The sequence below is a fragment of the Podarcis tiliguerta genome, assembly GCF_965153285.1.
Source record: "Podarcis tiliguerta genome assembly, chromosome: 2".
NCBI classification, from domain to species: Eukaryota; Metazoa; Chordata; class Lepidosauria; order Squamata; family Lacertidae; genus Podarcis; species Podarcis tiliguerta.
The window spans coordinates 81,983,388-82,007,755 of NC_139535.1; the positions used below are offsets into that span (position 1 = coordinate 81,983,388).

At 43.8% G+C, this 24,368-nt stretch overlaps 1 protein-coding gene and 1 long non-coding RNA gene across 8 annotated transcripts in view; one reads left to right on the plus strand and one right to left on the minus strand.

Moving 5' to 3' along the window:
• SHISA6 (shisa family member 6) overlaps window positions 1-24,368 on the minus strand; it is a 257,501-nt gene that overhangs the window by 224,790 nt on the left and 8,343 nt on the right. For all 7 annotated transcript variants that reach the window (XM_083429685.1, XM_083429680.1, XM_083429679.1 and 4 more), the window contains exon 3: window positions 12,174-12,334. In XM_083429685.1, the coding sequence (XP_083285811.1) occupies window positions 12,174-12,334 (161 nt within the window). The remainder of the gene's footprint in view (window positions 1-12,173; window positions 12,335-24,368) is intronic.
• LOC310672488 lies at window positions 11,321-14,685 on the plus strand. The gene is made up of 5 exons (XR_014508620.1): window positions 11,321-11,444; window positions 12,287-12,385; window positions 12,500-12,661; window positions 13,558-13,610; window positions 14,574-14,685. It is a non-coding gene; the product is annotated as an uncharacterized lncRNA (long non-coding RNA).

Here is a 24,368-nt window from a genome sequence, read left to right on the forward strand (position 1 = left end):
AATTGCACAGCCTACAGTGGGATGTCTGAACAAGAGAAGTAGGCTACAGGTTGCTGTCAACTTTTATTCTGTATGTGAGGATAGGGTGGGGAGAGAGAAAGAGAGAGAGAGATGCCATTTCATTTGTCCTTCAGACTGCTCCTGCCCCTGTTTCTCCTGCATGGCCAGCTTCTGATTGCCATCACCACCAATGCCTTCCTATTCTGGTGAAGGAGGGGCTGGCACATACACACACATAGTGCATTTCACAGCCTACGTACTCAAGCTGAAGCTAGAAAAGCCATAAGGGCTCTAGAGCAGGTGGTGCATAAACAGTGTGTTACTATGAATACAGATTAGAACTATTCCTACAAGACCTGGCAGAGACACCCAGCCTCCTCTGCAAAACCCACAGACCAAAAGGCATGCAGTTTAGTTGCAGCTCAGAGTTCAGCCTGTCCTACAGAGCCATAACTCTTGCCTTCTGGCTGCCTCACTTGTGAGTAAGCTACAGCAAAATGGTGCAGGGAGGCCTCAGGGTTTCTGTCATTAAAGGAGACAGGAACCAAGAAAGAAGGAATAGTGGACACTTTATACATCAAGAGCTTCTGAGCTCTCAACTTTCCAGTGGCATTTGCTTTTTGTTTAGTGGGGTGGCATCCACAACCCCCATTGGAACTAATCTCCTTCACAAGTCTTCCCTGCAAAGATATACTGTCCTGGTGGTTTCTTCAAACACACTGTGCTTCTTTATAGCGAATAAACAAAAGAAAGAAATACAACAAGCTGACTTTTAAGACTAGAGAAAAGTCTGTGCATACTATCCGCTTAAACAAACAAATCACAAGAAAGCAGAATTCTGCAAAATATATACATATGCAAATAAGAGAAGCTTTCCCCCCACAGACTTCATTCTGTCTCTGACAATCATGTGGAAATTAAAGGGCCAGCCTTGCTCTCCTACCCTGCCAATAGCCACTCCAGCATTGCACTGTCAATTTTGAGATTCCACCAGACATTGCCTCCACACTCTTGTCTATCAGCATAGTCAACAGAGCTAGAAAATTGCTTCTGTGTTGTTGTTTTTAAAGAAAACTAAGATTCCCAAATGTCAAATGAGGGGCCTAGGATCAAGTTCCATACTCATTCAATGCAGTGGTGGAGTCACAGCCCTGGCTGTATAGAAGGCTTGCAGGGCCGCCGCTGTCACGCAGCAAGATGAAACAGAATGCTTCAGGCGGAAAAATTTAGGGGGATGATTGAGGCAGGAATTGATGTCTGAATAGCGAAATAAATCACTATGGCCCTAGCACAGAGGGAGGCAGCTGGCATCATTTGATGCTCAGCTTATGATAGCAAAGTGCCTTGGGTCGGCACAAAAGACTGGGCTCACAACTTTTGGGCCAAACCTTTCAATTTCCCCTTCATTCGTTTCCTGTGCTCTTCCGGCTTCTTGCTGGAGAGTGTGGGTTCATTCATAGTCACTCCTGGGGTGGCAACACTGAGATTAACATCTGGTCCTGACACCTTGAGACTACGATGCGCATGCACATGCTCTCTTCTTCGGCATGTCTGCGTGGAAAGGATCACTCTGTGCAGTGAGCAAGTAAAGAGGTCCACACCAGTGGGAGCACTGTACACCCCCCTCTCTCTACATCTCTCTGTCCACCACATAATATTATCACTGAGCTGAAAACAAGCCCCCTTTTTTTGTCTCAGAGGCTCCCTTTTACATTAAGCATTCTTTTTCTTTCCCTACGACGCACCTCCCTCCTCCTTCCTTCCCTCCCTTTGCCAGAGAAGCCCATTTGCCTCCTGTGCGCTCTCCAGTCTGCTGTGTTGCACAGAGCCAGCTGAGTTTTGCTGTGATGTTTTGTTTCAAAGGAAATCTATATTCTTAATCCTCTTGCTCACCCTCTTGCTACTTTTATTAGTCTCTCTTTTTTATATAAAAAAAGAAGATATTGTTACCATAGTAACTCACAATTTCCTGATATCATTGTGGACGATAAGAGTCGTGATGCCAGGCTTCACAGCTTTGGGACCACACTCTGCAGATGGAATGCTAAACGCCTTCCTAGGTGGACTTAGGCTGGCCGCGTACCCCTCAGCCCCACAGGCTCCAAAAGAGAGACTGCGGAAAGGATGCGTGGTCCAGCTTGGGGGCATTTGCAAAGCCAATGGGGTCATGTCAAGTAGTTTTTCAAAATGGGAACAGCTGCAGCATGCCTCTTACACTGAGGCGGCCCAGAATGGCAAAGCATCAGGGAGCAGATACTCACCATACTTCCTCCTACATTTATTTTATTTTATTTTGGTGGGGAGGCATCTCAAATTCTGCTCATTTTGAACACCTGCTTCCAGCAGAGCAGCACAGAATTTACCCCAGCTGTCTGCACGCAAAATGCAGGGGATGTCGAGCTCTGAGGACTTCATAGGCTGCGCTGAGGAGGGACAAACAAATCCATGCTGCCTTGTGTATCACACTTCCAGCTCTGCTCTTTGGCATGAAACTGAAAGCGAGGTAGACTCCTATGCAGCTAGCTATGCCTGAATTAGCAGATTATCTGAGTATGCAAGCACTTATGTATTAATAATGTACCTGCATTTTTGCACAGGCACCACTTCCAATTTGCCTCAATTAAACACTTATTATTGAATATGAAGCCTGTCACTTCAACACAAAAATATTCATTTCCATGCGCACTGCGGAACACACCATTTGCCACCAAGCAGAAGCTCTAAGGAGCCATTCCTGGCCTGCTTTCCTGTGCTTTCTGTTAAATGTTAACTACTAGGAGCAGTGCATTTGGTGAGGCATCGTGGGCCCAAGCCTGTGGAACTCCCTGCTAGCTGAGATTAGACAGGCACCCCCCCCCCCGCTGAACTTCAAGGTCATGATTAAGGCTTTCTTGTCCCAGCAGGCATTTGGGGGTAGGGTTTGGTTTTATGATGAATTTTTGTTGTTGTTTTGTTTCATTTTATGTGGATTGCTTTTATATGCACAATTTAGGAATGGAAATAATTAAGTGGTATAGCACATGCCTTAAATAAATAGTGAACGGAGTACATTTCTGTTTTCTTTGAATCAGGATTAAATGTTTCCACACCCAGCCACTAGGTGCTCAGTCCCTCTTCTCTATTATTTCTTAGGCATTTTTCCTTTAGAAAACCAACCAACTAGACATGTATTGCTGCTATCCCTGCCAGATGACTTGCTCCACAATGAGTTTGTACAGTCTGCAGTCTTTATCTCTCTGTGTTACTTTGCAGGATAAGTGGAGCACTAGCCACATCTGTTTTCTACTTATTGCATCTTTTTAAAAATTACTTCTCAAGGTTGCCCAAGGGGTTTGCCTAGACCACAGCTCAAACTCACACAAGAGTCAGCTGGTAGGGCTTGCACCTACTTGACATCTGCTCTTTTCAACTGCTACCGAATCATAAGAAAATTCTGCATAGACAGACAGCGGTGGGTTCTCCCATGCCTAAGGAGGATGCCCCCAGACTATGCAAGTGAGATTCACATACATGAAGACACATAGAAAGAAGGTATGAGTAGAAGTGTTGGGGGAGGGGTAAAGAACAATGGCTGCACAAACTAACAGAATTTGCAGAACTCGCAAATCTTACAGCCAAATAGGAAATCAAGATGGAAAAAAACAAAAAGGCAAAAGGGTGAATGGGACAGCTTTGGGGAATATTTTTTTAAAATCTGATACCAAAAATCAACCTACAAGTAGGGGTAATTCTACAAACAACAGTTAAACACAGCGAAGGACCAGAAGGGAGAAAATTAGGGTGGAATAACAAACTGATATGCAGCAAAAGCCAGGTTTGTTATGAATGCCACGGAAGGTAAGGTTGGGAAGTCTGCACACAAAAATCTGTTTCTGGAAATAGAAAAATGGAAAATGTACAATAAATAAATAAATAAAGAAGAAGAAGAAGAAGAAGAAGAAGAAGAAGAAGTAGTAGTGTCGGGGGGGGGAGTTCATAATCCATTCAGGCTCCCATTTTGAAAGAGTGCGCATTGAAGAGTGTGCAAGAATAGCGAACTCTCACAAACTCATGAAACAAACTTGCACCACCTTTAAAAAAGAGCCTACAAGATTGTGTAGATAGATGGATAGATTAGATTAATGTAGCTACATTGATTTATTTATATTTCATCATCAAGCCTTTTGCCTTCCATTTATGATGATGATGATGATGGTGATGGTGATGATGATGATGAAACAGTTTGGGAGATTCCAAACTTGGTCTTGGTCTATTTAGACACCAACTACTTGCGACTTTGAGATGTTCTCTGCATGGGTCAGAAAAACTCTAACCAAAATAGTTCTCTTCTTTCATCTGCGAACCCAGAGGCAGCTGGCCTTGGCTTCAAAATCTTTTCACATCTGTGTAAGGAGGATTAAAAGGTGAAATGTTTCCCCTGCTGCTGAACTCTGAAATTGGCTGGACACATTTGTTAAAACTTTTTTTTTTTAAGGTAAGGAAAAGAGAAAGATTGAGGGCATGTTCCACTCTCGTTTTGCATGCAGACTGAGATCAAAATATGCCCCCAGGTAGAAGGAGTTGCTGAAAACAGCACTTTGTGTGTGTTTACATTGGAAGCTTCCTGACTTAAATGTCTTATTAAAAGCCTTCCCAGCTATATCTAGCTAATCAGTGGACTAACCTGTGTAGCTTGCTGCATACAAAGCCGAATTTGCATCAATAGGTTGTTGATCAGACACAAAGGTGCAGAAGGCACCTGCTCATTGAACCACTTTTGCCATGGTAGCACATAAACTGGAAGGGGAAATTGTTTCTTGGGAATGGTGAAGCAAACCAGATTCTCCATATTTACAAATCTTTAAATGTCTAATACCATTATTGGTAAACAGGAGCTGAACTTCTCATAGGAAATCTAGGGTTTCCTTCCAAAGGTCTGTTGTTGTTGTTGTTTGTTGTTCCTGCTGAGCACTTTTTTAAGGATGTTTTAGGGAATGTTGTGGAATAATAAGGTCAGCTTAGTCCAGCCATGAAGGCGAAGCAAAGCTTTCTGTTTCACCCAGGTGGTGCTACACTGCCTTAAAAGGTTCTGTAGCCTGAAGGAGCATTTCGGTGATATGTAAGGATGACAAATGTAGCTGCATAGAGGCAAGAACCCTATTTAAACCTAAATTTCAATCCCCATTGGGGTTGGCTATTTGGTATGGAATTTTTCCATCAGCCATAGCACCTATCCTTCCCAGCTACATCTGCTAAACTGAGGGAGTCCTGTCATTGTCACAGTTCACAACCCCTTAGCCCTGAGTGAGTTGAGCCATTCCCAAGGCGGTCCCATTTTCCCTAAGCACATTGGACTTGAGAATCTGGTCTATGGATACCCCCATTGCCACTCATCTGATGCCTTGGGGTGCTTACTAGTTTCCTTATAATTATACCACCCTCTTTACCTGCCCTGACCCTGCCAGCAAGGACTAACTGCTAAAGCTTGAATATATTACTACCTAATCTCCTGAGTGCAGTGCAGAGTAGATGCTCACCACAAACTCCCTGGCCAAAGGAGGAAATATTCCTAACCAGCCCCACAAAAGAGGTAGCAGGTATTCTTGTACAATCAAAGGGCAGCTGCTGATCTGCACTGCAATTGTAAGTGGAAGAACAGCACTAGCCTTTTAAAATCTTAGTGCTTACACCCAGTGGTCTCTCTGCAGGATGTATGGGTATTTGTGAGCTCAACAAGATTCCCACGCTATTTGGGCCGGCTCCACTTCTGCACCAGTGGCAGGGTGTTTGTGGGGCTGTTGCCTGAGGCAGCTGCCACAGCCTGCCTAATGGCAGAGCCAGCTCTGCCTCTGATGAATATTTGAAAACCCAGATCAATAATTTCCCTGTTTGATGGGAGGAGGAACTGTCTGCCTGAGCAACCCTTCTCCAAAAGTCTGCAGCAATCCTCGGCTTATTGCAAACTCTGTGAACAGAGCTCCTGGTTAACAAATTCATAATCTTGGGTATTAATCTGGCATGAGGTCCATTTGAAAAGAACCTGGCAGTTGTCTTCTGTGGAGTCTGAACATTCTTTTCCTAGGAGGAATGACCATGGCTGCTTAACTCTACGAGTCCACCTGACTGCTGCACAATATGGTGGGCAAGTGGTCTCTCTGATATCTCACTGAACTCTGTCATCTCCCCTGTCCATATTGCTATCAGGCATCCTGTCCTGTTATATATGGTTTGACTTTTGGTAACAATCTGACCACAGCAGAAAACAACAACTCCAATTGTTTCTAAACATCTGGAACATATCTTGAGTCATTCATGCTTGCCATTTTGCCTGACCAGAGGGAAAGAGAGAAAGCTAAAAGAGGCAGCTTGGATTTCACTGTGCTAACAGCTGGTTCAGATTTTGGAGGGGCTGAACTGATGTTGCTCTGCATTTGGTGCTGACTCTGCAGCTCCACAGTAAATGCTTAGTCTTTATATTTTGCAAATATACAGATGATTGCAAAGATGTCCTAAATCTCCATATCCCTTTCCTACAACTAGTCTAGGTAGTTAAGAAGACACGGAGGTGTGTGCCAGGATATCTTTAGTTCAAATCTTGATGGGACATAGGAAGCTACCTTTTATCAGGCCACGCCGTTTGTCCACCCGACCCACTATTCCTTACTCTGACTTGAACCAGCTATCCAGGTGTTCCCAGGCTGAAATCTTTCAAATCACCAGCTACCTGCTCATTTCCAGGGACTAAACCTGGGACCTTGAGTATGGAATGCATGTGCTCCACCACAAACCTATAGCCAGCCGCACCTCAGGCTTGGACTCACTAAGCAGATGTAAGCAAGCTACTGTGCTTCAGCATCGGTCTCCCACCCTGCTAATCCACAACTAGCTCCAGAGGACAACAAGGTTTAGGACAAGGTTCTGGGGACACCAGAGGGCCCACTGACATTCTGGCTTGCCAGAGCACCCAATAAGGATGACTGAAATAGTGTGTGCTTTGAACTGTACAAATAACAAGTCATTCATAATATTATACCTCTCTCCTTTTTTTCCTGAGTTTGCCTTGAACTGCCCACCACACAGGGAAGGGATAGCAGGAAACAGTACCTTAAGCTCGAAAACATAGGAGACAGAGCTTTAATGCAGAGATTGAACAATTAGCATCTCTGTGATGGCGCCAAAGGAATACTGATAGATAGAGCAATTAGGGAGATTTCTTGTAATCTTAGGCATACCGTGTTTTACATCTAACTCACAACAGCAAATGGTGAATTCCCTGGATGGCTATGCAGAGAGGAGGAACCACTTCCTCAAAGGAGACCCATTGCTGACATCCGTATGTTAGGCATGCTGCTGCCTTTGCAATCTATAGCAGAGATTACATTATGTTTCCCCTGCAGATATTTCTAGCTCCCCAAATCATGGCACTGCATATTCAGAGCACCTCCAGAAGAAATACGATTTTCGCAATTCCCTGGTGGTCGCTGTTGGACCACATTGTTCCCATTTTCTCTTCCAAAATACAAAACTATGGTCTATTATTCACCTTTTCCATTAATTGAGGGATCTTTCTTTCGCTCTTTCTCTTTAGATCCAGGGTAACAACTCAGAAGCCTATTGCTTTATTTAGAATACTAATCCATATCAGCAAACATGTCACTTTTGCTTTGTGAGGCAAGAAATAGGGATATTTGCAAAAGCCCTTTTTTGAACACATCTTTTTGTTTCAGAACTGCTGTCATTGAAACAATAGTTTCAGCAACCATATCTCCCTAAGACATTGTAAACTCTGCAGATGAATGAGGAAACTATCTTAAACTGCAGTCTCTTTTTCTTTGCTGATGGCTCCTGATGAAGTGAGAGTTTTGTCAGTACGGAGTCGAAGCCCAGGACTCCACTAAACCCACATTTCTTCCTGCAACCAAACTGGCTCTTAGCATTTAAATTCCATCAGAATTTGGTAAGGGCCGTAGTTCAATAGCAGAACATGTGCTTTGCATGCAAAAGGTCCCTGGTTCAATTCCAAGCATCTCCAGGTAAAGAAATCCCCTGCACGGAAGCCTGGGAAGCTGCTGCCAGTCCGTGTCGACAATATTGGGCTAGATGGGCCAACAGTGTGAGGCAGCTTCCTCATTTGCTAAGTGTATATCCCAGATAATCTGCAGTGACAAATTTCCTCTTCATTTATTATTATTATTATTATTTGACTGAACTAATTTCCTCTTTCCTCCCAACAGCCTGCCCCTGCAGTACCACCACTGCATTTTTATAGGCAGGAGATTGGGAGCTCAAGACATTCACACATGCTTGTGCATAACTTGATTCCTCTGTACAAATCAGCCACAGCTGAATGCATACATCAACTTCAGCCAAGAGCCTTGTGGTTTGAGAGGATGCGGAATCTCTGTCTGTGATAGGTGAGCTGGAACAACTAATTCACGCATGTGGGGCACCACTTAATGCTGCAGTTATCTGGTAATGAGCTGGTAGTGCTGAAGTGGTTTCTTAACTTATAGTTGCTAAACAATTCCTTTACCTGCCCGGCATACTAGCTAGGGAGGAAAAAATGCAGGAAACGTTGGCTTTTGCCCAATTATTTCTCTAGGTTCTGCGGTTATAGATTATATAGATTACATTCTGCCTTAGCACCAGAAGTCTGCTCCCTTGCTTGCCACAGAGGGTTCAGGTAAGGAGCAGCTTTGCAGGGGCCCCAGATGGAGGTGAAGCCTATCAGGTGTAGTGTGAAGAGGGCATGTTAGTGTTGACATGCAGAGGGTCAGGAGGCCAGCTGGCTAGCCCCAGCCGGGCTATCTCCTTCCAGCCATCCCACTGCGAAGACCATTGGCCTCTGCTCTGACGCAGCGACCCGGGCTTCAGAGCCAGGGCACACTATCAGCAGAGAGAACTGTGCACACAGTTTAGGCATGAGGCTTGTGGAAGCTACTACAACTACAGATTTATTAATCATAAATCAGGACAAAGAAACATGTCGTCTCTCTCGTCTTCTCAGAGAGAACGGGGGAAAGCAAAAACTATACACAACGGAAGTTCCCAGCAAGATGTGCTGGAATGTAAACAGACATGTGACACGCAACAGTTCCACATGTCTGCTCCTTAAGGTGGAATGGAAATCTCAACAGTTAGGACACAGGCATGGAGTGGGGCTTGGCAGGTTACTTAAACTCACACTGTCCTTGGCTGAGCCTCTTTGCCTGTTCACAATGCACTCCCCATCAGGACACAGTGTAAGGGCTCATCCAGGATTTCCAGGTCCATGTCTGAGTGGTGTTTTTTTTCCCCTTTGTCGCAGTGCTTGGACATGAACCTTGAAATCCCAGAGCTGTGCATAGAAAACATGGCACAAAATGAAGTCTTGATGAGCCCTAAGATCAGCTGGTTACATAAGGCCTGAGTATGATTTTCTTAATATAAAAAATGCTTAAGTTTTTTGGGGGGAGGGGGTATTTTGTTTTCCTTGCCTGTTCTGCACTGTGAACAAGTGGGAGTTTGTTAGAAAGGGGCACATCTTTTAAATTGGTTGGTCAGAATTGGCAGGACTGTGTAACTATCTTTATACAGAAATATATGGTTGTTGTTGCTGTTGTTAATTGCCTTCTCGGGCAATGTATAAACAAAAGCAGCAAAGAACAGTTAAACACACAAAAACAGCAGATACATTTAAAACAAAACAAAATAGACACACATGGCAAAGACTCATTTATCCATTTGGGAAAGCTTGTTAGAACAAAAAATGTCTTCAATTCTTTCCAGAAAGTGCTGGTAGTACCTGCTGTACTCAGCAAGAATGCTATTCCACAGAACAGGGGTAGCCACACTGGAAGCCCTACCCCACTTGGAGGCACTGTTGTTATTATGGGAGGTTCCAAACAGTGGCGTAGCATGGGTTGTCAGCACCCGGGGCAAGGCAAGTAATTTGCACCCCCTAACCCGTGGATTTCCGCCCCCTAACCCGTGGATTTGCGCCCCTAACCCTAGCCCCCAGATGTTGCGCCCGGTGCGGCCGGCCCCCCCTGCACCCCCCACGCTACGCCACTGGTTCCAAATACTTTGCATTGTGGGACCTGGAATTTGAGTTACAGTTTCTCTTTGGAGTGAAATTTTCTTCCCTACCCAGAGCTGTAGGGCTCAGGGAAAGAGAGGTGGAGGACGGCCTCCCTCAACACCTGAAAATATCTGTCCACTGAGGAAAAGAATGGGCACCTGACTACCCACAACTCAGTGCCAGGTTAGGCTCACCCCACCTTTAAGAAACTTTGAGTGTCAGTTAGATGCATAGTTCAGTAACCAGAGCCTGGGTGGTTTCAAGATCTTCTTAGTTTACTCAGTACCCTTGTGTCTCAACTCATTATTCTAGTTGAATCTTTTTTTCAAAACTGTCCTCTACTAGTTGTTAGTATCCTATTCAGTCCCATCTTCACCTCTGTCAGTTCATTCCTCAGAAATCCATATACCGTTGGATATCAATTAATGATTATCCTGCCCTAGAGTTGAACCAAGCTCTGTCTGCCTTAGTGGTGCTCTCCTTATGTGGTTACAATCATATGAAGAGGAGAGTGGGACCATGTTCAGTGTCTCTGGGCAACCCACATTTACTCCCCCCACAACACACACTACCTGCCATCCATGTTTCCGAGGGAATGCCAGTATTGGGGCTACAGAACACTGTTGATGCATCTATTCAAGTTATGGCAGAAATCACTATCTGTTTATTTTCAGGCCATACTTTCCTGCAGGTTTCCCATCCATCCTTGCACCCATGTCAGTCTCATTCTTCCCCTACTGGAGGAGCTTCTTCCATCAAAAGCTCTCCCTAGTGGTGCAACAATAAAACTGCTAGCACATTTGCAAAGTTAGGCAGGGTCTGGGGTAGTTTCAAGTAGGTTGCGGGACTGTGTGTTGCAATTGCTGCTTTGCACAGGGGTTGGATCCTCCACAGTTCTACGATTCATCATTCTATGACACTTTTCTGCCAGAGATCAGCCTTCTTTTACAAAGCAATGTATGCCACCTAACTTAAACTTGCAGTTCTCGCCTCATTTTTCTTCTATCAAAATGCACTTATAGCATCTTCTATTAAATATCTGGCAGTCCTGCCTCTTAGTTATGATGATCCTCACATTACATGCAAATACATATATTTAAGATGGTGGCTGCTTCTGTTAAGTGAAAAGCAGATTCAGAAGGAGAACTGTGGGAGAGAAGCGCTTAACCATTCCATCGTCCACCATTTCCTTACTGAAACCGCCCATTCATCTGAGTCTTTTCTGTTCTAACACGCCCCCCGGAACTAAAAATATCTGGAATCCCATAGAGGAGAAAGGAGCTTGGGAGGTGTTGCAGATACAGATGGCTTCGGTATTCCCTCCCCTCTTCCACTTCTCTGCTGAAACCTCTCTTTTACCTTTTGCCTCAACAGAAGGAAGATCCTTTGGGATGCAATCAATAAGGTAAAGAGAGGAAAAGATGCCCAAGACAGGCCCAGTCACACTACCTATGTGTTGTGCTGGGAATCTGCAGTTTGCAGTGGCAAAAGAGACGAGCTGCCTCAGCACCTTGTGGAGCTATTACCCTTTTAAGGTCACCTGCTTTGACCTCTCAAATAACCAGAGGCAGGAAGGCTTTGCCCAATGACTCCTGTGTCATATTCAATCACTTGTGACTGAATTGGGGCATCTCGCTCTACATAGTATCCCATTATGACTGTAACAGTTCATATAATGGATAATACAAAGTATGTCTTATTTCCCAGGAGGTGGGTAGTGGAGTTAGCAGAAGATTCCAGTGCTCAGATGAGGATTTGGGTCATGTTTTAAGACTGAAAGCGTATGTCACAATTCACTTGCCCTTTGTAGTGCTCCCACCCACATATTTTTGTCAGATTTCATTTGTTTGTCTATTGTTATTATTCTTTTCTATTGTAACAGCTCATTATTGTAATCCATTGCTGCAAAATGCCATTGTTTTCACCTTCACAGAGCATTTAAACATGTCTCAATAAGTCCATTAACAAATGTATTTGCATCTCTTAAAGTATAGTCACAAATGCACTTTCAAATGCAAGCCATTGCTGCTGCTCCATAGAATCCTCAGGCACTAAGCCTCCATCTTGACTCATTTCCCCCCAATAAAATCACCAGAGTGTGATTTTATAAGTACTGAAGAAGCTCAACACTTACCTGGGTTGCTCTTGGAGGTGCGCACTGGCGTATAGTGATTTTTGGAGGATGTTCTGATTGGTGTGTTGTCTTTGGGGGAGGTATCTATAGCCGAGATAGTCTCTCTTTCACAGTGTGCTATGGGGATTGGTCCCTGCTGCCGGAGGATATCGGCCAGAGCCCTGCAAGGAAGGATGGAAGACAGTGCAAAGTGTTCACAACTCAAGATGAACGTAAGAGAACTTGTCTCTATGTGATACGATGCATTTTATTTTTTAAAGAATATACTGTGGGCGTTACATTTTCTTTCTCGCGTGTGTGAATGTATTCTTTTGTATAAACACCAGATGTAATGGAGATACGAGAGGAGAAAGAAAAACAAATAGAGAGAGCAGAAGCAGGATGGTGTCAAAGTTCCCAGCAGGACTCTCTGTGTAGGTGGTTGCCCATTCACTTGAAGCACTGTCTATGGGTCAAGATTGGAATGCATAGACAGGAACCAGAATATCGTAAATAGAAGCCACAGTAGAACTCTCTAACACATATAATGTATGTCACCTGCTTGAACTTTATGCCATGTGTACTCCTGCATGGTATGTATTCTTGCTTGAAAAAACATGCATACACACACACACACACGCACACACACACACACACAGTAGCAGCTGATGTGATGGGACACAGCCAAGGAAACCCGCTCCCAGCAGTAGCCACTACAGATGCTGCTGCGGCAAGATCAGGGCTGTGTTAGTGCACTTTCAGAGACAATCAGGTGTTCATGCCACACAGCCCCAACCTTGCCCCACCTCATCTTCCTCCAGGTAAGCTGTGGTGATCCTGGTTTCAAGAAAGGAGCTCCACGGCTCTGCTCAACCACACTGGCTGCTACTGCACACACACACGTTTGTGTAATGTGATCACAGTGCTTTATGTTACAATATATATATATATTTAAAGCCTCTGCTGACACATTTGAACCTGGCCCCATTATCTGTAATTTGCCACACACAGTATATTCTTTACAAAAGGAAAAGGAGGTGGCATACCTTTGTTGCAGAGCACAAGCTCTGCGTGGAAAAGTTCTCTGTTTCAATCCCTGGTGTTTCCAGGTGTGGTTGCACAAGGCATCTGTTTGACAGCTGCTACTACTCTATATCAATCAGCCTTCTCCAACGTGGTGCTCTCCAGATTTGTTGAACTCCAACTCCCATCAGTCCTAGCCAGCCTGGGCAATGGTCAGGAATGGTAGGAGTTGCAACCCAGAGAAGAAAAAACAACTCTGGAGGCAACTGGGTTTCAAAAGGCTGGTGTTGTCCACACCAAGCTGGAATTCAAATAAGGTGGCTTCAGATCACAATGTTAGTTATGTGAAAATCTCAGTTGCATCTCCTTCTCTCTCTCCTAGGTGTGCCTTTTGAAGAAATATCCCTGTGGGATATGAACCATGGTTCCTTCCTGGTAGCATTAATGGTTTTCAAAGTGTTTCCCAAGGTTCCCATTCCATAAGGGGGCTGAATCTATAACTATAAATAGTTTAGTTAGTATCTATAACTATAAATAGAAGTGAAATATGCAACACCACATCTTTAAGCTTATTCATTCTCTCCAGGTGAGGTAAAGGTTCTAGGTTTATAGCATTCTTTACCTGTTTATGCACCACTGATGCTGCTATTCAGGTTATTAAACAAGCTTTAAAACCATCTTGCATATTCTTGACTGTTTTAGGATGATGCTATGGAGCGTATTTCTTACACCTTTAGTCTTGGCTGTAATTAGCTGTTATCTGCTGTCAATTTATGGTGTTTTAAATCATTGTTGGATTTTGTTCTATTTATTTTTCATGAATTGTTTTATAAATTGTAGGCTACCTTGTGAGGGTTTTTATTCTGAAAAGCATCTTAAAATCCTGCACTAAATGAATACAGTGGTACCTCGGGTTACATACACTTCAGGTTACATACGCTTCAGGTTACAGACTCCGCTAACCCAGAAATAGTGCTTCAGGTTAAGAACTTTGCTTCAGGATGAGAACAGAAATCATGCTCCGGTGGCGCGGCAGCAGCAGGAGGCCCCATTAGCTAAAGTGGTACTTCATGTTAAGAACAGTTTCAGGTTAGGTACGGACCTCCGGAACGAATTAAGTACTTAACCCGAGGTACCACTGTGATACCTTGGGTGCAATCCACTAGACCTGTAGCATGAATCCCTCTGAAATGCATAGGAGTTGCACAAGAGCTATATTGCAATACATCACTTCTTCCATTTCAGAAGCTTGCTAAGAAAGCAAATAAAGTAGAACACATGAATTTAAATTTCTGTGCAGCAAGCTTTCAAACAGAGTGATTCTTTAGATCTCATTTTGATTTGCAAATGGGCTAGTTCCTATTGGGTTTCCGATCCCATTGTTTCTTTTTTACACAGATAAAACAGTGTCCAAACTCTTTGCTCCAGCTGACATGAAAATCTTTCTGAACAAGATACAGAATGGCAAAAGGAGGAAGGGAGTGTGGAGGCAAGACAGGAACAAGAAATTGCCGTATTTTTTGCTCTATAAGACTCACTTTTTCCCTCCTAAAAAGTAAGGGGGAATGTGTGTGCGTCTTATGGAGCGAATGCAGGCTGTGCAGCTATCACAGAAGCCAGAACAGCAAGAGGGATTGCTGCTTTCACTGCACAGCGATCCCTCTTGCTGTTCTGGCTTCTGAGATTCAGAATATTTTCTTTCTTGTTTTCCTCCTCCCAAAACTAGGTGCATCTTGTGGTCTGATGCGTCTTATAAAGTGAAAAATATGGTAGGTGGTGAAAAGGGAAAGAACACTGCAGTGGCGTAGCGTGGGGGTTGCAGGGGGGGCCGGCCGCACCGGGCGCAACATCGGGGGGGGGGGGTGCGCTCGCACTCGCAGCTCTCTGCCCCTACCTGGCTCACTCACTCTCTCTCACTGCAGTGCTGGCTGTGCGAATCCGATCCGAGCCGCCGGGTCGCCGCCCACTGTGGAGGGGAGGGTGCCAGGCGTGCGGTGCGATGCGGAGAGAGAGCGATGGACTATCTGGGGGAGGGACAGTGCAGCGGGGGGGGGGGGGGCAAATTACTTGCCTTGCCCCGGGTTAGGGGGTGCAAATTACTTGCCTTGCCCCGGGTGCTGACAACCCACGCTACGCCACTGGAACACTGGGCTAAAAGAAAATGCATTATATATATCTATTTAATTGTTGATTTTTTAAAATATTTTTTTTTAGTAACAGTTGTTCCGCTTTTCAGAAGATGCTGATTTTCATGAAAAGTTCTGCAGTAACTAACAAACACAACCCTATTAGGGACCTGGATTGTGATGAACAAGATATCCAGGTTCCTTGTGAAAAGTACATCTGCATTCAGTGCTGCAGCACTAAAAAAAATACATCAAGACTCTTCCCACAGTGAGATGCTTTTGTGGATGTTTGAATGATATTTCATCTGTGAGAATTTTAGACTCCGCAGAACAAGAGTGGAAGGAAACACATGGGTTGCTTTCTTTGTGTAGCCAAGATCTACAAAGACTCTTCCATGACATGGAGAGGGCAAGAGAGTTTGGCTTGGAAGCAGTAGGAGAGGCTTTAATGCTCATACAGTGTAATAGGCTCTGTTCTCTCTAGTGGGGAAACAGGCCTGGAGTCAATCTGTTACCAATGCAAGGATGGGAAACAATTCGATTCCTTAATGCATTATTGTTGCAGCCTGCAAGTTGGACGAGAAACATCTCATTTATATCAGGGCTGGGATCCTTGGATCTTCAGCTGCTTCAGGACTCAAACAGCTTTCAGCTCCAGCCTGCATGGCCAATGGTCAAGGATTATGGGAGCTGTAGTCCAGCAACTTCTAGAGTGGAACATGTTAGCCACACCTTTTTCTTTTTCTTTTTAAAATTCCTCTTAGACAGGTTCAAGATTATGAATCACTCTTTTCCCCGGGCACCAGCCACATGCACAATGAGCAACAAATAACAAGAGTAGTGCCAAAAATTTCCTTCAACTTTTTCAAAGTGTTGAGTTCACTGATGGCCTTGAAGGGAAAGACAGCTTAATGTCTCCTTTTTACACTGTTATAATTCTATAATGATAAGATATGGCAGTAGGGTGGTGTCCTATGGTGCTGGGACTTGTCCACAGCAGGAGAGAGAGATGAGAGTGAATTGCAAGCATCAGTTCTCTTGGTTGCATGAAGTCTATAAATCAAAATCTGCACCACACTAACCCAAATTCTGTGCACTGGTTCATATCAAAACCACACATCTGCAGCATCAAATTCCTGAGAACGCACAGAAAAACTATAACTGAGCAGAACACAAAAGAACAAGCTTTCTGTTACCAAAGAACGCATCCCTTGTATTGAAGGATGCATTGCCAGTCAGCACCTCTTCTTCAGATATATATAAATTTGGGTGCAAGAGCATGACAGAGAATCCAAAGATGACAAGCTATGACGGATACTACCCCACAAATATGCAGTGTTGGAAGTGCAGGCTAACCAGTGGGAAATGATGAGAGCCAAGAAGGAGATGCAGTCTTGAGGAGAAGCTGTTAAGAGGGGAAGCACTATGGCTTAGTGGTAGAAGGAGACTTTGCTCCTGCCTAACTATCCTTTTAAAGTTCATTGGGAGTATCAGTAAGCATGTGGATAGGGACTTGGACTTAAAAAACAAACAACAACCCAGAGTCCATCAAAAGATCCAAGTAAGCGCAGTAGTTACGAGATGTTTATCTCTATATGTATGCATTTCTAAATGTATTTTACATTAAAACATTTTTTATGCAGTTTGGCATGTTTGAGATGAGAACTGTCACAAAATCTTGAAATGTGTGAAATCTGAAGGTTTTGCCTAATTGGGACAAGTGCTTTTATATGGACCAGTGCTGGTTTTTAAATTATCTGAAGTTGGAGGTGAGCAATGAGGTGGCTGACACCAAATTGCCCAGGGTGGGATAACGAGGAACCCCCAAATGATTTCTTCAAACTGGGTGAATGGGCATTAAAATGTGATTCAACGTAAGCATGTGTAAAGTTATGCACCCTGGAGCAAAGAAGTCTTAACTTCACATATTAACTACTGGTGTCTGAAGTAGAAATGGCTGCTCAGGAAAGAGATGTTGGAATTGGGATAAATGCTCACCCAAGTTGTGTCATGCCTAGCCCTGACCTGGTACCAGGCACAGAATCCTCCAAGGACAAGCTAGACCTTGAGGAGCAGACAGCCAAGGACCTTGAGGAGAAGACAGCACTTTTTGTATAGTAGTGTAATGTAAAGCATTTTTTTCTTGTGAAACTTTCCCATAGATGCTAGAAACAAACAGAGGAAAAAACAAATTGTGTCCCAAAATGCAGGATTCTTTTTTTTTAAAAACCACCCTGAAATGAATGCTGTAGAACCTGAAGGCAAATTGAGAGTTACATCCCACACCTGCACCATGCTGAGCTGCATCATATATTTATTTATAAGTGCACATATTTGATAAGACACACTTTCCAGAAGGGGAAAGGTTTAATTAGAAATATCCCCATGAGATGTTAGAATCGCAGGGCCAAACTGCACGTGACATGTAGTTGTGTGCCTCTTTCCCCTAGTGGTTTGTGTGGTGGTTGTTTTTTTAAATGAAAAGCAGCCTCAGGCAGATGTAAGCAGAGCAGAGGAATGGATTAGGGAAAGGACTGCTTAACCCTTCCACTTCCTTCCACTTTTCTACTCAATATCACCCCCAATCTGCTTTCCAAACAGTGAAGGAAAAGATGGGGGCTGTATCTTCTCCTTAATGGAAGAAAAATAATTAAGAGGGTTCCTATGAAACAAATAAATGGCAGGAAGGCAAAGGGCTAAGTATCCGCTTTCCTCCTGCTATTCCATACCCAAAGCTGCTTTCCTTTTCTTTTAGGGAACCATTGAGTGCCAAGGCTAGGCAACTGCAAGTCAGGTTTAGACCAGATCTTTAAAATCAACAACCCTGAGGACTAGATGGGTCCACCAAAAGAACAGAGTTGGAAGGGATCCCCAGATGTCATCTAGCCCAACCCCCTACAATGCAGGAATCACAGTCAATAAACCATCAGTACTAGAAGTGTGGTCATGCAGCCTGATCCTATGCATGTTTACATGGAAATAAGTTTCACTGTGTTCAATCAGGCTTTCCCACACATAAGTGTGCATTGGATTGCAGCCTTAGAGAATTTCTAGATGACTATCTATTTTTAACAGAATGAATACATAATCATTTCCCATCAGTCCAGCCACACTTTCTTATCCGTGTTGCGCTTCTGTTGCAAGGACGTATCCCTTCCCTATATCAGTTGTGACTGCTGTGTGGAATATATTCATGAAAGTAGTCATAGGCACCTGTTTGGCATTGCCTGTGTTATATAAAGTGCCAATGACACAACTCACTGCTTCCCTATGATTGCCAATTTGTGTCTCTTCAGAAGTTTTAGATGACAATTTTAGTCCGAGCACTCCCTTGCTCTACCACTCCAGCACACAAGCTCTTAACTAGTCTTTAAAACAATCATCATCCTTGGCAATGGTTCCTTTTCCCCTATATCAATACCCCACTGTTTGTGGAGTTTATGTAAGCGTCTTCTATTTAATTAACAATGGTGTACTTCTCCTCTCTAAATCTGGAGTACTCTTCTATCCTGATTTATTTTTGGAAGGAGTGAAGAGCAATATGCCTACCCTTCACAACAAGATCATCACCACAGCCATTCTTCATGGACTGTATACCATACCATACCATACCATACCATACACTTGACTTTGATTGGGGCTTGTGGGACTATCTTACAAAAGCTAAACTATGATTGGGGCATGTCTTCACTGATTGCTTGAGTAAATCCTTAACACAGCATGCCCAGTCTTTGGGTGTATGGCATTACTAATTCCCAAGTAGACAAACAATGGGATGAAGAAGTACCCGAGGAGCAATATAAGATTGTTGGCAGTTGCCATGATGCAAAAAGGAAAAAGGACATGGGCTGAAGTAAGTGCACAGTAGCTACAGAATAGACACTGGAATGCAACAAATTTATGGAATCTGGTGATTCCTTATGACTTTTGTTGTTCTCATCAAGTTGGTATTATAATGGTATTCTTGGGAATAAGGCCTTCAGTCTTGGCTGAGAACTAAAAGTTAGGTTGCAGAAGTGATCCACTCAGGAGCTGAACCAGAGGATCTAAACTACTGGCAAGAAGATCCTAGCTGGTAAAGGCAGAGCAGCAGTGGCATGGCATGTGGCAGGTCACAGCGTTTGGATTCTGTAGGGTTCCATCCCATATTGTCTTTCTGGATAGCCTGTTTGCATTCACCAAGAACAACTATTGCAAAGGGAATACTAATGCATAGCATCACTGAGAAGGAAGGCATTTCTCTTGCTTACTGTCTGTCCACAAAGTAGAATCCTATGGTCTGACATCCAAACCCTCACATTTTCTCCCTCTCTGTGCCTGTGTTGAGAAAGCTATGCATCAGGAGCTGGTTTTCACATGAAGCACAATACTATTACAGGAGAAATAGAACAATTTACTAACCACTGCTATAAACAAGATAAACATCACTTAGCACTAAGCAAAAAAAAGGGGGGGAAAGCTCATTTTTGCACCCTTTTTCTGAAATAATAGTATGTTAGTCTGTTTATGGAATAAAAGGAAAGGAAAAGAAGTGATGATTGGGGAGATGAGCTGCCTAACCAAAGGTGACAGATAGTAAAGGGGGAGAGTGAAGAGCCTAATTCAGGAAAAGAACATTTGATTATTGAAATACTTTCCCTGTAATACTCGTTTTTCTGCTGCACCGTCCAACTTTAGATTACACAAGTGGAGCTACAGCTGCAGTCTACATTTTGTTTTGGTATCTGAACTGAAGGCGGTGAGGCTGTCCCAAGCAGCTTGGGGAGCACAGCACCTGTGTCAGCAGAATTCCACATTTATGAACAAAACCATGGTTCGGGCTTGCTCAGCCATAGGAATGACCTATCAATCTGCATGTGCTCATTCTGTAGCCCAGCCAATAAGAAATGCTCTCTCTATGCCACTTCCTTCCTCACTTTGTATCGTTTGGCATTAAGACAGAACCACAAATGCAAACCCAACGCGTGATGATTAGTTGCTTTCTAATTAAATCACAATGATGTTTGTGAGCAACTTCCAACACACACACACCCTGCCACCAATAACATTAAGTAAGAGAAGCAAACTCCTCCCTGGTATGATATCATGCACGCTTGATGGCTACGTCTATTCTACCACACACGCAACATGCAACATTTCAGTTGATTGCTTCCCAACTGCAGAAGAGAGCAATGGGAATGAGAACCAAATATGAGGGGCTTGATCTTGCCAACCTCATCTCAACAGGAGCCAAAGGCAGCCTACTTACTTGCGTAAGCGCTGCAGGCTTGAGCTATGACACAACTGAAAGGCATTTTGTGCCAATAATACATCTTAGATCAGAAAAACAAATCTTGCCTAAGAGGATGCTTCACCTATCTGAGCAGATGGGAGAGCCAGGCTGGCGTAGAGGCACATTCATCTCTTCAGATAATAGCTCATCATGACACATCCAATTTTGAGCGAGATCCTCAGGAGCTGAATTCTAATGCTGGGGTGCAAGATAACTATGTTGACTTAACTTGGGCTGTTGTTGCTGAGAAGATCAGTTCAGCTGGAACTTTGTACATGCCCCCAAGGCTATGTGTTTGTGTGATCTAGCTTGATCAGAGCAATGAATACACCTATCATTGTGACAAAACAGAGGTATAAACCTGATAATGGTAAGGTAACGCTGACCTTGAAAAGATAATGGTAAGCAATTGGACAATGCAAACCACAAACATGAGCAGGTGTACATGAGGCTAATTAATCCCCCAGCACCTGGTATCCTAACTGATCCAGGTAATGCCTCTAATCACCTTGCAAATTTAGGTTAATGTCCATAAATAAGCCCCTTCTCAGTAACAAGATGTCTTTTGTATCTCCAGACTGCTCCATGCCTCTCTTTTTAAGATACGCTAACCCTGATAAACGGGACGCGGGTGGTGCTGTGGATTAAACCACAGAGCTTAGGACTTGCCAATCGGAAGGTTGGCAGTTTGAATCCCCACGATGAGGTGAGCTCCCGTTGCTTGGTCCCTGCTCCTGCTAACCTAGCAGTTCAAAAGCACGTCAAAGTGCAAGTAGATAAATAGGTACCACTCTGGCAGGAAGGTAAATGGCATTTCCATGCGCTGCTCTGCTTCGCCAGAAGTGGCTTAGTCATGCTGGCCACATGACCGGGAAGCTGTACGCCAGCTCCCTCGGCGAATAAAGCGAGATGAACGCGGCAACCCCAGAGTCGTCCGCGACTGGACCTAACAGTCAGGGGTCCCTTTACCTTTACCTTTTTAACCCTGATAATTGTGATAGGAGCATATTTCTTTTCTCTCTCCAACTTATTCACCATCCCCTCCTTGCCTCTCACTGCGTTCTCCCACCTCTGGTACATGTTTGTTGTTTTCCCCAAGATGAGTCAGGGTACTTTACAGAGGGTGCCAGCTAATCTCTTCCTATTAGCAATCCAAAGGGTCCCGCAGAGAGGGATGTAACCTTTTGTACAACAGAACTCTGCTGCAATTTCTGAGTCCAGATGTAGCCATTTACCAGCTGTTTACAGTGAAAACCCACAAACCATAGTCTAATATCTTTCTTCTGCTCCTACCTTTCTCAGAACAGTTAACTATTGTGTGGCAGCCCTTTCAGTGGAAAGTCACCCAGATCTGGGTGGGCGATAACATTTGCACTGCATCCCTCTCATACCCATGACTGAAACCATAGATTAATATAAGGACAGTGCATAGGACACCTTCTGCTCATTGCCAAAACATGTCAGCAGTTGGTACCAATGACTATCATTAGTGTATCGTTGATGCACATGAAATAAGTAGCTATCACTGGTCAACTCCTCTTTGCCATGTAACTGTGAGAGGAACAGGGTTGTTTCTGTGAATAGCCTATTGTTTGCATGGGCATCCATTAACTGCCCCACTAAGATTCTACTTCATTGAGGGAGAATTTACACCTTATATTGACATGAGAGATTGCTCAGTTGTAGCAATAGTGTGAAGAAGACTTCACACTATTTGTGTGAATTTGTGAAGAAGACTTCAGGAAAAGCCAAGGACCAAAGACAAAGTATTCTAATTGCCCTCATTTGAAACCAAGCCCTCCTTGAGTAGGAAGAGTCCCTTCATGCAAATCTATGTGCTGGAATTGGGCCTAGGTGGTGGTGAGCTTGCTGAAATCCATCACAGCCTTCCAAGAGATAGCAGTGGCTTCCTATACTCACTTTTTATGCTGCCTGGCCAGAGGCAAGAGGCTGTCAGAGCTTATTCATGCAGACAACCGGGCAGCTCACCTGAAAGGATGCATCTCCCGTGGGACACAGAGGGAGGGGGGATGAGGAACAGGCTGTCAGGATTTTGCTGAACTATCTGCCATTCATCGGTCAGTCTGGTACCCATCTTCAGGCTGCCCGAGTGTCATGGAAAGTTCAAAATGCTATCCAAGCAGGCAGCCCGTTTGTCAAATTGATTCTGGCCTGGTTTATATACTCATCGGTTTTAACAGCACAGTACTGAAAACTTCCTAGGTTCCTGAATGTATGTTACACCACACTTCACAGGAAGCAGATATTCAGTTCAATGCCCCACTTCCCTGCCCATCTCTTCCATTTCCCCTCCAGAACCCAAACATATAGGCACATCTATGCATTTCCTGTGGTGTTACAGAGAGTTTCCTAGAGAGGATTTGGAAGCACATGTTATAAAATGTCATTTGTGAACATAAAAATAAAAAGTAACGGAATGGTGCGTGTTTCAGGCTTTAGATCTCTGCATGCATGTGTCTGTTTGTGAATCTGTCTGTGTACTATTGTATCCTGCTTATGGCTGTTGAGAAGGGCATACGTTGGTGGTTCACAATGTACGTGCCGAGTGAGTGGGCTGCAGGTTCAAGTACTGAGATTACTCACATCCATGTATCATAATAAGCCTGCACAATGAAGAGCCACTGTCACTTTGAAAAGGGGTTAGTAAAGAAGACAAACAGACTGAAGCATATCTGAAGAAGTGTGCATGCACATGAAAGCTCATACCAATAACAAACTTAGTTGGTCTCTAAGGTGCTACTGGAAGGATTTTTTGTTTGTTTGTTTGTTTAGACTGAAGCATGACACTGAGGGGAACCTCATGTGAAAGAGCAGATGCCTTTCTAGTGGAGATGCAAGTATGGCCAGTTGACATCAAGCATTGCTCACTCCAAACATTTGACTGTTTTGGTTTTTTAAATACATTTTCTACTTGAAATTCTTGGGTACAAAAGACACACACTCTGCATCATGTGTCAATGGTGTTCCTGTGTAGAAATAGCAGCTTGTGGCTAGGAAACTGGAAAGGGCTATGGAACGTTAACTTATACTATAAAATTCAGTCAGAGTGTGAGAGAGGAACATTCTTGTGACTGTGTAGACCTCAGCAAAGCTTAAGTGATGGATGGAGCCAGAGTTTTCTTTAAAACACCAATACAGCCCCATTGGCACTGACAGGTTTTCTCCTAATTAGCAAAGCTTCAAAAAGCTCTGAATGAATTCCAGCTTGTAATGTTATTAGCTTGGTGCACTATATAGAGGCAGGAAATTAATAGAAATCCATTGAAATGCACCTCACTAATGGTTAGACGCCATTACTTCTCGCATGTAGGTGCTTGTGCATGACAGGGCAGAATAATTTGATGGGGAAAATCAAGGCTGACCCAAAACAAAAATGCAGGCTCAACAAAATTAGTAGCATTTCTGTTGTAGTATCTCTTGTTCCTGGATCCTGTCTGTAACTAGAGTCTCAAGTAAGGGATGCTGCAGAGAGATGTACACAGACCATCGCAGAAATGCAACTCTAATTCAGAGGTCCACAACAACATTACACAACCAAACTCTAGCAACAGAAATGAAAACACAGCTGGCAACTAAAATTATCTCAGCTGAGTGTGATGGCTGTGGGCAGTACATGTTTAGGAGGCCAGGGTCACATTCCTGAAATAAAAGTATGTTGGTGTTTCTACATGGTCAAAGGACTTCTGTCCCCCCCCCCCCCAACTCTCTAGTTACAATCGGCGATAAAGGTAAGTCCAACAGCCAGTAAATTACTAACATCTCCTCTGTCACACA